Source organism: Nansenia antarctica (assembly GCF_963989245.1).
Source record: "Nansenia antarctica genome assembly, chromosome: 3".
NCBI classification, from domain to species: domain Eukaryota; kingdom Metazoa; phylum Chordata; class Actinopteri; order Argentiniformes; family Microstomatidae; genus Nansenia; species Nansenia antarctica.
Window position 1 is genome coordinate 73,175,885 of NC_137688.1, and position 13,033 is coordinate 73,188,917.

The 13,033-nt window shown below is 45.5% G+C and overlaps 1 protein-coding gene across 1 annotated transcript in view; it reads left to right on the forward strand.

The window, feature by feature from the left end:
• Positions 1-1,415: 1,415 nt before the first annotated feature.
• The window catches only part of LOC308153640 (N-lysine methyltransferase SMYD2-A-like), a gene marked incomplete at both ends in the record, with an annotated part of 27,085 nt that continues 15,467 nt past the window's right edge, over positions 1,416-13,033 (forward strand). The window contains 3 exon segments of the mRNA XM_080526831.1: positions 1,416-1,591; positions 7,604-7,667; positions 11,607-11,717. Coding sequence (XP_080382957.1) covers positions 1,416-1,591; positions 7,604-7,667; positions 11,607-11,717 — 351 coding nt within the window.

Sequence of the window (13,033 nt, forward strand, 5' to 3'; positions counted from 1 at the left end):
TCTGCTGCAATGCCAATGTTGAATGAACCTGAACCCAAGAATTGTACTCTGTGTACCTGTACATTGGTGCAATAAAAGCAATTCTGATTCTGATTCTGATTCTGAGTAGCTCTCTCTTCTTCTCTTTGTAAAAAGTTATTCATTCAACCTCAGGGTTTTTAAGAGGCTAACTTGTTTATTTGTACTATTATTATTATATATAATATTAAACTATTATTTTTTTTATTGATGTTTAAACATCAATAACACAACAGCTAGTGTCTATAAACTTCTGTTATGTCACAAAAAGCAACTTTTGGCTCAAGTGATCTTGAATTTACACAAATTTTACATTTTTCTTGTTTCAGGTGGGATTTGAACCGGTGACTTCTGATCCATTCTTCCCCCCCATACAAAAATGGCAATGACAACATTTTTTATTGTGCATTAATTGTTTAGAATACATTGAGACTATTAAACATGTAGGTAATGGAAAAGAAGCCTCAATTTCTCTCTCTTCCTTTTCTTTTCAGACTATCGTGCACCTCGCTTGATAGTGAGTTGGGCTGGTGATCGGAAGGTTGTGAGTTCAAATACCGCCTGAAGCACCACCACTAATGTGTATGTGTGTGCGTGCGCGTGTGATTACATATTCAATTATAATTACTTTTATTTGTGTTTGTGTTTGTGTTAGGAATGAATTACATGGTTCACTCAGGCAGTTTTCACTTGGACTTTGCCCTGGAAAATAAAAGTGTTTGACTATGTTTTAACCACACGATGGCAGTATAGGACAACATCATGTGATGCTCTTCCGCGTGAACATGAACCCCACCGGCACTAGGACCCCGCGGAGTCCTGGACTAGGACGCCTTCGTCAATTCGCCAGAGCAGCACACTGGGTTCAACGTCATATAAGGGACCGAGTAATTTGATTGGACAAGAGGCAGTCACGTGGACGCTTCGGCGCCCTGGTGTCGTATCTAGGCGACAAGCTGCCCTGCTAAACTAAGCTAAGCTAGCTCTGCTGTCTTATTATAACTGCTGCTGCTAAGCTAAGCTATGCTATGCTACGAGTATGGTGACGGCACTAGGACCGCGGGAACCCTGAACTAGAGAGAGAGAGAGAGAGAGAGAGAGAGAGAGAGAGAGAGAGAGAGAGAGAGAGAGAGACAGACATAGACATAGACATAGACAGACAGAGAGAGAGAGAGAGAGAGAGAGAGAGAGAGAGAGAGAGAGAGAAATCGCGAGATTTTGGAGCGAGAGAGCGAGGCTGTCAGTGGATGTCCAACGGCGGCTGCAGACAGTCAGACAGACTTCTCTGCAAAGCTTTTTGTTATTAGGAGTAGTAGCGGCTGTTGTAGCGAGCTACGTATATCATATAGAATAGCAACTGGCTACCGCAGCGACAGACAGACAGACGGACCGCGGAGATGAAGGGTGACGAGGGCATCGAGGGTCTGGAGAGGTTCCCGAGCCCGGGGAAGGGCAGGGGGCTGCGGGCGGCGAGGGGCTTCGCGGTGGGCGAGCTGCTCTTCTCCTGCCCCGCCTACCAGGCCGTGCTGACCGTCAACGAGCGAGGGGCTCACTGCGAACTCTGCTTCACCAGGTAGGTAACCCCTGACCCAGGTAACCCCTGACCCAGGTAACCCCTGACCCCGACCCAGGTAACCCCTGACCCTCACCAGGTAACCCCTGACCCCCAGGTAACACCTGACCCGGGTAACCCCTGACCCTGACCCAGGTAGCAGGTAGACCCTCACCCAGGTAACCCCTGACCCTGACCCAGGTAACCCCTGACCCAGGTAACCCCTGACCCTGACCCAGGTAACCCCTGACCCTGACCCAGGTAGCAGGTAGACCTTGGCCAGGTGACACCAGGGTGCTGTCAGTCTAACCCTAACACGCTGTCACTTCTACAATCAATATCAGATCTCATTCTGATCCCATGTGGGTTCTAGCTAGCTAGTTAGCTAGTTAGTTAGTTAGCTAGTTAGCTAGTTAGTTAGTTGGCTAGTTCGTTAGTTAGTTAGCTAGCTAGTTAGTTAGTTAGCCAATTAGTTAGTTAGTTAGTTAGTTGGCTAGTTAGTTAGTTAGTTAGTTAGTTCGTTAGTTCGTTAGTTAGTTAGCTAGCTGGATCAGTTTATATGGGATCTAGAGATATCTTCTTACGGACTATGCAGCATTGTGTGGTGTCAGGGTTGCCAGGTGGGATTGACAATTTCCAAAAACCACCAGCCCATCTGGCAACCCTGTGTGGTGTACTTGTCCCGGCTTACACTATGGATGGGCTTCATTCAATAACACAAACTGTCCTCGCTGCTGGTCAAGTTGTACAGAGCTAAGCCAGCTGACTCTGCCCAGCGAAAACTGTAGGATCTGTTCTGAGATCTGCTTTGAGAGGGAACACACTACTACCAATGCTGCATTGCAGAGGCACACACACACACACACGCACACAAACACACACACACACACACACACACACATTACACACTCTCCCTTTCTCTCAGTGTCCGACTCACTAAATCAGCACACACACACACACACACACACACACACACACACACATTACACACTCTCCCTTTCTCTCAGTGTCTCAGCTCACTAAATCAGCACACACACACACACACACACACACACACACACACACACACACACACACACACACACCCCTGTCACAGGGATAATAGGATCATAAAAAGCTGTTTAGCTGACTTGTTTTATCCAGAGAGACTGACACTGCAGTGGATGCGTAGCGTACATCTGTCATCTGTCAGTAGCGTATATATGGTCCCAGCGGGAATCCAACCCACCACAACCGTAGCATTGTTAGTGCCATGAGCTAGCACCAACTGAGCTGACCAATTCACTCTTTAGTCATCCTTATTAGCCTATGGATGAAAACCTGAATGAAAGTCATTCGTTTAGGTGTGTGTGTGTCAGGGTTCCTGCGCTGGTCTTAAAAACCCTTAAAGTCTAAAATCCAGCAATCCGATTCATAAGGCCTAAAAAGGTCTTACATTTCTGTTATTCGGTCTGAAAATGAGGTGCTAGGTCTTAAAAACGAGATCCTGCAAGGAAATCATCTATTAAGCGAATAGCGAACATCTATTTACCCCCCAAAATGCCAATTCACTTCCTTTTTTGTCTGTGTGGCAGTGGAATCCCTAATTTCATCACCTCGAGGATGACAAAAAGCTACCATATGGTGTCGCGAATAGGTCTAAAATTATATTCAAAGAGGTCTTAAAAAGGTCTTAAATTTGACTTGTTGAAACTTGTAGGAACCCTGGTGTGTGTGTGTGTGTGTGTGTGTGTGTGTGTGTGTGTGTGTGTGTGTGTGTGAAGTGAATGCTGCACTAAACCAAGGGCCTCGTCTTGGCATGCAAAACCTTTACGTTTCAACAGCACACACCCACACACACACACCCACACACAACCACACACACACACACACACACACTCACACACACCCACGCGGTTCTTGTCTGTAGTTTCAGGTTAGTTCAGCTCTGTTAAGGGCAGACGTGCACAGAAAGGTCATGTTTCTATATTTAGATTTCTGCTCTGGGGGCTGGGGGGGTCTCCTTCTCTGAGGAAATGTCATGCACACACACACACACACACAAAGCTGTCCATGGATGTCATGGCTAGGCTAGTGTAGAGCAGGCTAGTGAAGAGCAGGTTAGTGTAGAGCAGGCTAGTGTAGAGCAGGCTAGTGTAGAGCAGGCTAGTGTCAAGACCGCCCCCCCCCCCCATCCCGATCTAGAGACTTTTGGCGCTTTTCCATTGACCAGACCGGTTCGGCTCGGCACGGCTCGCCTCGGCACGCTTTTGAAAAGTTCCATATAGGAATCGTTCTCCACTATACCAGGAACGACCCGGGACTGTAGGAGGAGTTACGTGTCATAAGATTCCCCCCGCTATACAGCTCAGCTCAGCGGGCGATAAGAATTATGTCAAAATGCAGCACTATCGTGCACAGATCAGCCTTACAACATGTAACGTTAAGTGCCTGTTACTTGCCGCTTTCAGTTCTAGTAGACTAGTTTAGATCTCGCAACCAGGGAAATGCCGACATGTGTTAAAGCCCCGATTCTATTTTTATTTCTCCTGACACGTTGAGCACTGTGCTTTTTTTTGTTGGTGAACTACCGTAATAAGCCTAAAAAAGTTCAATTGTTCAGAAAGTGCAACTTCTCTGCTTTCAGAAACTGTTTGAATGTTTTAGATTGGGCATATAGTTCATGAATTACGATAGTTTGAAGGAACGCTGTAAAATCCTGTCGGCGCCGACAGCTCCGGTTTCGGAGCAAGACGTGAATCTATCGGTATTAGTCAAATACATGCTCACATCCAGTCATCCGCTCACTGCTCTCCATAAAAAATGGCTCATCCATCAATAATATTACATAATAACAACTGCTCTGATTAGATTGATTGGATTGTTTAATACATCAACGGGGGGAAAAGCGAGATGAACTCTGCGTGAGTATCATGCTTCCTCCATTGAACGGAAAGTCCTATCTATTCCATTCAAAGTTTTTTAGCCTTCCCCCTTTCCACTGGTAATGAGGAATTGGCAAGAATAGATCGATATAAATAGATCAACATAATGCAGCACTATCATGCACAGATCAGCCTTAAACCATGTAACGTTAGATATATAACGGAGCGATGTATTTCTACGGAAAGGCTGACTGACGCGGGGCTTATACAATCTCCGCGTTTGTTATAGATACGAGTGCTCCGGTGTCTTGCTGGTAGTCAAATATATTTATTTATATATACTGCATATGGATGTTACGTGCCTGTTACCTGCCGCTTTCAGTTCTAGTAGTTTAGATCTCGCAACCAGGGAAACGCCGACATGTGTTAAAGGGAGCAAGACGCGAATCTACCGGCATTTGACTCATGAGTGAACGGCGAAAATGGCTGGACGGCACAGCTTGGGATTCCATTGAAGTTACAGGGAACTATGTGTGAAAGAGGCTTAAATGTTGAAATAACAGTAATACAATGTTCATTGATAAAATGACATAAGGGATGTAAAGGGGAGATGGCAGTTTCAGAAGGGGGATGATGAAGCGCGCTAGACTGAGGAACAGCATAGCACATCGCCATAATAGCGATTTTTTTGTTATGCTTGTTGTAAATAAAAGTTCTATGATGCATTGAAATGACATTAAACTAAGATAATACGATGGTTATCATATTTTTTCAAATCTTTATTAATAAGTTATTACAGAAACAGTAAGTGACATTTTTTCCGAGAGCGAAATCTGTTAAAAATGGCGGTTAGCGTTGAAATCTATGAACATGGGATGACGATTTCCATTGACCAATCAACGGTGTGCAGCGTCACACGTCACACGCAGCCTGGCAAAAAAGTACCTTTCGCTCCTGTAGTTCCTGCTCGCGAAGGGTAGCTAAAACGGCCCGGTTTGGCACGGCTCGGCTCGAGTTGGCCCGGTAGTGGAAAAGCGCCATTTCAAGACTGCTTAAAACTCACTACTGTGGTGAACTAGGCTACTGATAGGGCTTTCACACCGGCAAAGAACCGTGCCGGTTCGCGTTCGCGAACCAAGTCTGGAACCGGCCGGCGTGTTCAGACCGAAGCTCAATTGGTTCGGAACCTGAAAAGTTGGTTCGCAGCGGGCACCAAAAAATAGTGGTTCTCAAGCGCGAACCAAAACGTAGAACAGTCACGTCGTCAGTGGGTGTGTCCTATTCTAGGCTGCAGAGACCAGCAAGGAGGAATTAGACAAAATGTAATCTAATCTAAATCTAATCATTAGTGATCAAAAACAATATCAAAAGTGTCATTATTCTCTCTATCTTCCTCACATGCTCAGCAAACACACACACGCACACGCGCGCGGACATGCGCGAACGCGAATTTCGTAAGCCATTTCTATTCCAGTAATGGAGCAGCTGATTAGTAAAAGAACGCATATAGACTGTGTCTTTTGTTTTGTTTCACAGAAAATTGTGTTTATTTCAGATACTGTAGTAGTGGAAGATATTATCCTCTTTTCCAGTGAAGTAGCTGCCATTTAGTTGTGAATTGTTTTGTTTATCCCGCCCCTTCATCACCCAGCGTTGATGACGCGGATGGTTCAGGTTACACTGGTATGAACGCGGGCTCGTTCGCCAGACAGCACCAAGGTTCAGAGGTTTCCGAACGCGAACGCGAACCGGCACGGTTCTTTGCCGGTGTGAAAGCCCTATGAGATGTTCCTGGTGTGTTACAGTATGAATGTCTGTCTTTAAATGTGTGCGGTTATGAGTGTTATACATCCTCCATGTTTCTTTAGTTTGTTTATGTTGTTGTCCGTACCCGTCTGTGTTCCATACTCCATCATCATGTTTTCTCTCTGTTTTAGAGTCCGCGCCCAGGGCGCCCTAAACCAGTGTAGTTTGGTGCATGTTTGAATAAATTGACTGTGACTTTCAGGGTTGCCAGATGGGCTGGTTTTTGGTGGATTTAGCTTTCTTTTTTTTGGGACTGTGGTTAGGCTTGAAATTGTCAATCCCATCTGGCAACCCTGATGACTCTGAGTAGAGACCTTCTAGGACTGCAGCCTCCTGAAGGGTGTGTGGTGAGATGACATGGTTATATTTATACACCTGAAGGGTGTATGGTGAGATGACATGGTTATATTTATATGATATCTACTACAGTTTCCTCTCTGGCGCGTCAACGCTACGTCTCTGCCAGAGAGAGTCAGAGGAAGACACCCCACTGTGTCTCAACTGTCAGCAAACACCCTCCCTCTCCTCCTCTCCTCCTCTCCTCCCTCTCCTTCCTCTCCTCCTCTCCTCCTCTCCTCCTCTCCTCCCTCTCCTCCTCTCCTCCTCTCCTCCCTCTCCTCCCTCTCCTCCTCTCCTCCTCTCCTCCCTCTCCTCCTCTCCTCCTCTCCTCCCTCTCCTCCTCTCCTCCCTCTCCTCCTCTCCTCCCTCTCCTCCTCTCCTCCTCTCCTCCCTCTCCTCCTCTCCTCCCTCTCTCTCTCTCCTCTCCTCCTCTCCTCCTCTCCTCCCTCTCCTCCTCTCCTCCTCTCCTCCCTCTCCTCCCTCTCCTCCTCTCCTCCCTCTCCTCCTCTCCTCCCTCTCCTCCTCTCCTCCCTCTCCTCCTCTCCTCCCTCTCCTCCTCTCCTCCCTCTCTCCCTCTCCTCTCCTCCTCTCCTCCCTCTCCTCCCTCTCCTCCCTCTCCTCCTCTCCTCCCTCTCCTCCTCTCCTCCCTCCAGAGAGAGTCAGAGGATGACACCCCACTGTGTCTCAACTGTCAGCAAACACCCTCCCTCTCCTCCTCTCCTCTCCTCCCTCCAGAGAGAGTCAGTGAGACACCGTGCTGTTAGTAACACGTGTGTCTCAACAACAGAAACATGGCGATAGTTCTGATGACACCAACAAGACAAGACACCATGTTAGGAAATACTGACCCACACCCTCCAGGTAGAAGCACTTATGTATTCAGTACTTACATCTCTCTCTCTCTCTCCCCCTCTCCGTCTCTCTCTCTCTCCCCTCCCCCATCTCTCTCTGTCTCTCTCTCTCCCTCTCCCTCTCTCTCTCTCTCTCTCTCTCTCTCTCTCTCTCTCTCTCTCTCTCTCTGCAGGAGGGAGGGCCTCTCTAAGTGTGGGAAGTGTAAACAAGCATTCTACTGCAATGTGGACTGCCAGGTGAGGACGTGTGTGTGTGTGTGTGTGTGTGTGTGTGTGTGTGACTGCCAAGTGAGGACAGGTGTGTGTGTGTGTGTGTGTGTGTGTGTGTGTGTGTGACTGCCAGGTGAGGACATGTGTGTGTGTGTGTGTGTGTGTGTGTGTGTGTGTGTGTGTGTGTGTGTGACTGCCAGGTGAGGGCAGGTGTGTGTGTGTGTGTGTGTGTGTGTGACTGCCAGGTGAGGGCAGGTGTGTGTGTGTGTGTGTGTGTGTCTGCCAGGTAAGGACAGGTGTGTGTGTGCCTCGTCTATGGACCTTTAAGGCCCTTGCACACCAATGTGTTTTTTACGTCCGTAAACATTTTTAATTAGAACTCATGTTCTGTCAATCACGCTTGCACACCGAATCCGAAATATTCGTCCGTCATAATTCGATTTTCTGTCCGTCAAAAGCTGTCCGTCAAAAGCCTTTTGAGAGTTCTTTTTGACCACCCCGCCATGGTAGAGGGACACATCGTCAAATTAGAACTGCAGGACAATTGGATTAATGCTTACGGAAGTACATGTCTCAAGTATTATCTCGGCGGTTAGTCGAGTGAAAGAAAAACAACATACAGATAATTCACACAATATAATACCGCGAAAGCGTATGGCACTAAACAATAACATTCATTTGGGTAGCATCACTAAACAATAACATTAATTTGGGCAGCATCACTAAACAATAACATTCATTTGGCTAGCATCACTAAACAATAACATTCATTTGGGTAGCATCACTAAACAATAACATTCATTTGGGCATCATACTAAACAATAACATTCATTTGGGCAGCATCACTAAACAATAACATTCATTTGGGCAGCATCATACTAAACAATAACATTCATTTGGCTAGCATCACTAAACAATAACATTCATTTAGGTAGCATCACTAAACAATAACATTCATTTGGGCAGCATCATACTAAACAATAACATTAATTTGGGTAGCATCACTAAACAATAACATTCATTTGGGCTGCATCACTAAACAATAACATTCATTTGGGCAGCATCACTAAACAATAACATTCATTTGGGCATCATACTAAACAATAACATTCATTTGGGTAGCATCACTAAACAATAACATTCATTTGGGCATCATACTAAACAATAACATTCATTTGGGCAGCATCATACTAAACAATAACATTCATTTGGGCAACATCACTAAACAATAACATTCATTTGGGCAGCATCACTAAACAATAACATTCATTTGGGCAGCATCACTAAACAATAACATTCATTTGGGCAGCATCACTAAACAATAACATTCATTTGGGCAACATCACTAAACAATAACATTCATTTGGGCAGCATCACTAAACAATAACATTCATTTGGGCAGCATCACTAAACAATAACATTCATTTGGGCAGCATCACTAAACAATAACATTCATTTGGGCAGCATCACTAAACAATAACATTCATTTGGGCAGCATCACTAAACAATAACATTCATTTGGGCAGCATCACTAAACAATAACATTCATTTGGGCAGCATCACTAAACAATAACATTCATTTGGGCAGCATCACTAAACAATAACATTCATTTGGGCAGCATCAGACTCAGACTCAGGCAGAAGGTCCGGGCATGTTCACACTGTCACAGACTGCCAGTGCATCATACAGGTACATACAGGTACATAATTCAGCTGGTTATAGATGTTTCTTTTTCTATTCTACTTCTGCTGTCTGCGTCTCCCTGGGTATTCCTAGACCAGATGGCAAACAGTAAAGAAATGCCACAATATACCAGGACTTAAATAAAGCTTGTACTTTTCTACTTATATTTTGGAGGTGTGCTTTGGGTCATTGTCCTGTTGTAGGAGGAAATTGGCTCCAATCAAGCGCTGTCCACAGGGTATGGCATGGCGTTGCAAAATTGAGTGATAGCGTTCCTTATTCAAAATCCCTTTTACCTTGTACAAATCTCCCACGTTACCAGCACCAAAGCAGCCCCAGACCATCACATTACCTCCACCATGCTTGACAGATGGCGTCAGGCACTTCCAGCATCTTTTCACTTGTTCTGCGTCTCACAAATGTTCTTCTGTGTGATCCAAACACCTCAAACTTCGATTTGTCTGTCCATAACACTTTTTTCCAATCATCCTCTGTTCAATGTCTGTGTTCTTTTGACCATATTAATATTTTCCTTTTATTGGCCAGTCTCAGATATGGCTTTTTCTTTGCCACTTTGCCTAGAAGGCCAGCATCCCGGAGTCGCCTCTTCACTGTAGACGTTGACACTGGCGTTTTGCGGGTACCATTTAATTAAGCTGCCAGTGCAGGACCTGTCTATTTCTCAAACTAGAGACTCTACTGTACTTGTCTTCTTGCTCAGTTGTGCACCGGGGCCTCCCACTTCTCTTTCTACTCTGGTTAGAGCTTGGCAATTTCTCACATGGAATAGCCTTCATTTCTAAGAACAAGAATAGACTGTCGAGTTTCATATGAAAATTCTCTTTTTCTGGCCATTTTGAGAGTATAATCGAACCCACAAATGTGATGCTCCAGATACTCAACTAGCTCAAAGGAAGGCCATTTGATTTGTATAGCTTCTCTTTCCAGCAAAACCGTTTTCAGCTGTGCTAACGTAATTGCACAAGGGTTTTCAAGGTTTTTCTAATCATCCATTAGCTTTTTAACGCGATTAGCAAACACAATGTACCATTAGAACACTGGAGTGACGGTTGCTGGAAATGGGCCTCTATACACCTATGTAGATATTCCTTTAAAAACCAGATGTTTGCAGTTAGCCTCATAGGAGCCAACGGACCCCCATGGGCATCCGAAGTGATATAAAGAGTTTACCTCGATCAATTCTCTTCATCGATATCACATTTTTTTCACAACTTTGCATGCTATACGATGCCACCATTTTTTTCCAGAGACGGTAAACACGGCCTAAGTCACATCCAGTTTTCTCCAACTGGAGAATGTGTCATGTCCGGTTTCAACGCCAAATTTCCATACCATTGGTCGGCCAACTCAAAAAAATCCCCAAAAAAGAAGGTCAAAGGTCAAAGATGGTGCCAACATATCTCCAAATGGCCTAAATATATAGGTGTCCGCCTAAACATACCTGTACTAAAACAGGTACAAAGTTGCATTTGCTCACATTACTAGGATCGACTTTGGCATAAGTACTAATAAGACCCTGGAGTACTGATTCCTAGATGATTTGGGCTTATTCATCAGGTTTCCAAGGTGATATTCACTGTAAAAGCTGTTGTTTCTTTAGGCGGAGACTGAATTTTAGATTTTTTATAATGTTCTAGCTCTATTTACTCTGACACAGTAACATAGATTTTGATTCTGACACTTCTACAGCCACCCCACAGGTGTTAGCTTTCATTTGATAACAAGATCATTATGAAGGCCCTTGTGATTGTGGAGATATTCTATATTCACTGTGGGCATGTCATTTCGAGCAGAAAACCAGAAAAAAGAGGTTAAAATAGTCATTTTCCACATGAACAATGTATTTGATTAATTTAATGTTATCTTCATTGAAAAAAACTGTGCTTTTCTTTAAAAAATAAGGACATTTCTAAGTGACCCCAAACTTTTGAACGGTAGTGTACATTCTACTGATGTAGTCTACCATGTGGTTTTAGTTATAGGCTATTGCTCTCACTTGTTTGTACCTTTTGCTAAATCAAGCATTTAGAATGTAGAGTGCACATTGCGAAATTTCGCAACGTCAATATAACAAATAAAGGCATCGGACTCTAATAAAACGCATCGGAGGCCAGTGTGCAAGGTCTCTGTGTTTTTTTTTAGGATGACGGATTTAAAAAAACGCATTTGATGTGCAAAGACCTTAAGTCTTGTTATTGATTATGAAATAATACCTCTTTCTCTCTCTCCCTTTCCCTCCCCCCCCCCCCCCCCCCCTGTAGAAGGCAGACTGGGCCATGCATAAGATGGAGTGCACGGCCATGTGTTCCTACGGGGACAACTGGTGCCCCTCTGAGACAGTCAGGCTGGTGGCCAGGATCATCATGAAACAGGTGGGGGGGGGGATGTATGTATGTGTGTGTGTGTGTGTGTGTGTGTGCGCGCAGTGAGTGAGAGGGCAGGTGTGTGTGTGTGTGTGTGTGTGTGTGTGTGTGTGTGTGTGTGTGTGTGTGTGCAGTGAGTGAGAGGGCAGGTGTGTGTGTGTGTGTGTGTGTGTGTGTGTGTGCAGTGAGTGAGAGGGCAGGTGTGTGTGTGTGTGTGTGTGTGTGTGTGTGTGTGCAAGAAGGTCTAGTGTTGTTCTCGATCTCATCTTTCTCTGCTCTCTCTCTCTCTGCCCTCTCTCTGTCCTCTCTCTCTCTGCCCTCTCTCTCTCTGCCCTCTCTCTCTCTGCCCTCTCTCTTGCCTCTCTCTCTCTCTCTCTCTCTGCCCTCTCTCTCTCTCTCCCCCCCTCCCTCTCTCTCTCTCTCTCTCTCTCTCTCTCTCTCTCTCTCTCTCTATGTGTGTGTAACTTCATCTCGTTTTGTCCTCATTAGCATGGCAGTTAGCCAGCAGGTTGCCACGGTGACCGTTACTACAGGCTATACAGGACGCAGAGCAGGAAGTAGAGCAGGAAGTAGAGCAGAGCAGGAAGTAGCGCAGAGCAGGAAGTAGCGCAGAGCAGGAAGTAGAGTAGAGCAGGAAGTAGAGCAGGAAGTAGAGCAGGTTGTTACTGTTTTGTGTGTGACTGACTGTTGGGTTGTGTGTGTGTGTGTGTGTGTGTGTGTGTGTATGTGTGTGTGTGACTGACTGTTTTGTGTGACTGACTGTTGTGTGACTGACTGGTGTGTGACTGACTGTTTCGTGTGTGTGTGTGTGTGACTGACTGTTGTGTGACTGACTGTTGTGTGTGACTGACTGTTGTGTGACTGACTGGTGTGTGACTGACTGGTGTGTGACTGACTGGTGCAGTGTTTCCCCTACCATTGCCTTGGGGGGGCTGGCCGCCCTCCCAACGGAACCCCCCGCCCCACCAAGAAAGAGGAATTATTACGGACGTAGACACCAAACATCTGACAAGTAGGCTAAAATATCCGCTTTTTTAAAATGCACCCAACCCGAATCTGGCGAGTGGCAAGCCCATGGGCTCGTTGGTAACATTAGTCCGCCAGTTATCTCCACACTTCGCTTCGCGCTGGACACACTCGCACACTCGCGTACAAGATTGTGCGCGAGTGTGCGCCCGCAACGCGAGAGAGTTTTTGCAGGGTGAGATGTCTGCAGATGGAAAGTAAGCAAGTTGAAACGTTAGCAAATATAATTGCTGAATTTTCTAACAGAGCAAGTTGGTTCAAATTGGTCGTTATTATTGTGACTAGAAAGTGTCTGATTA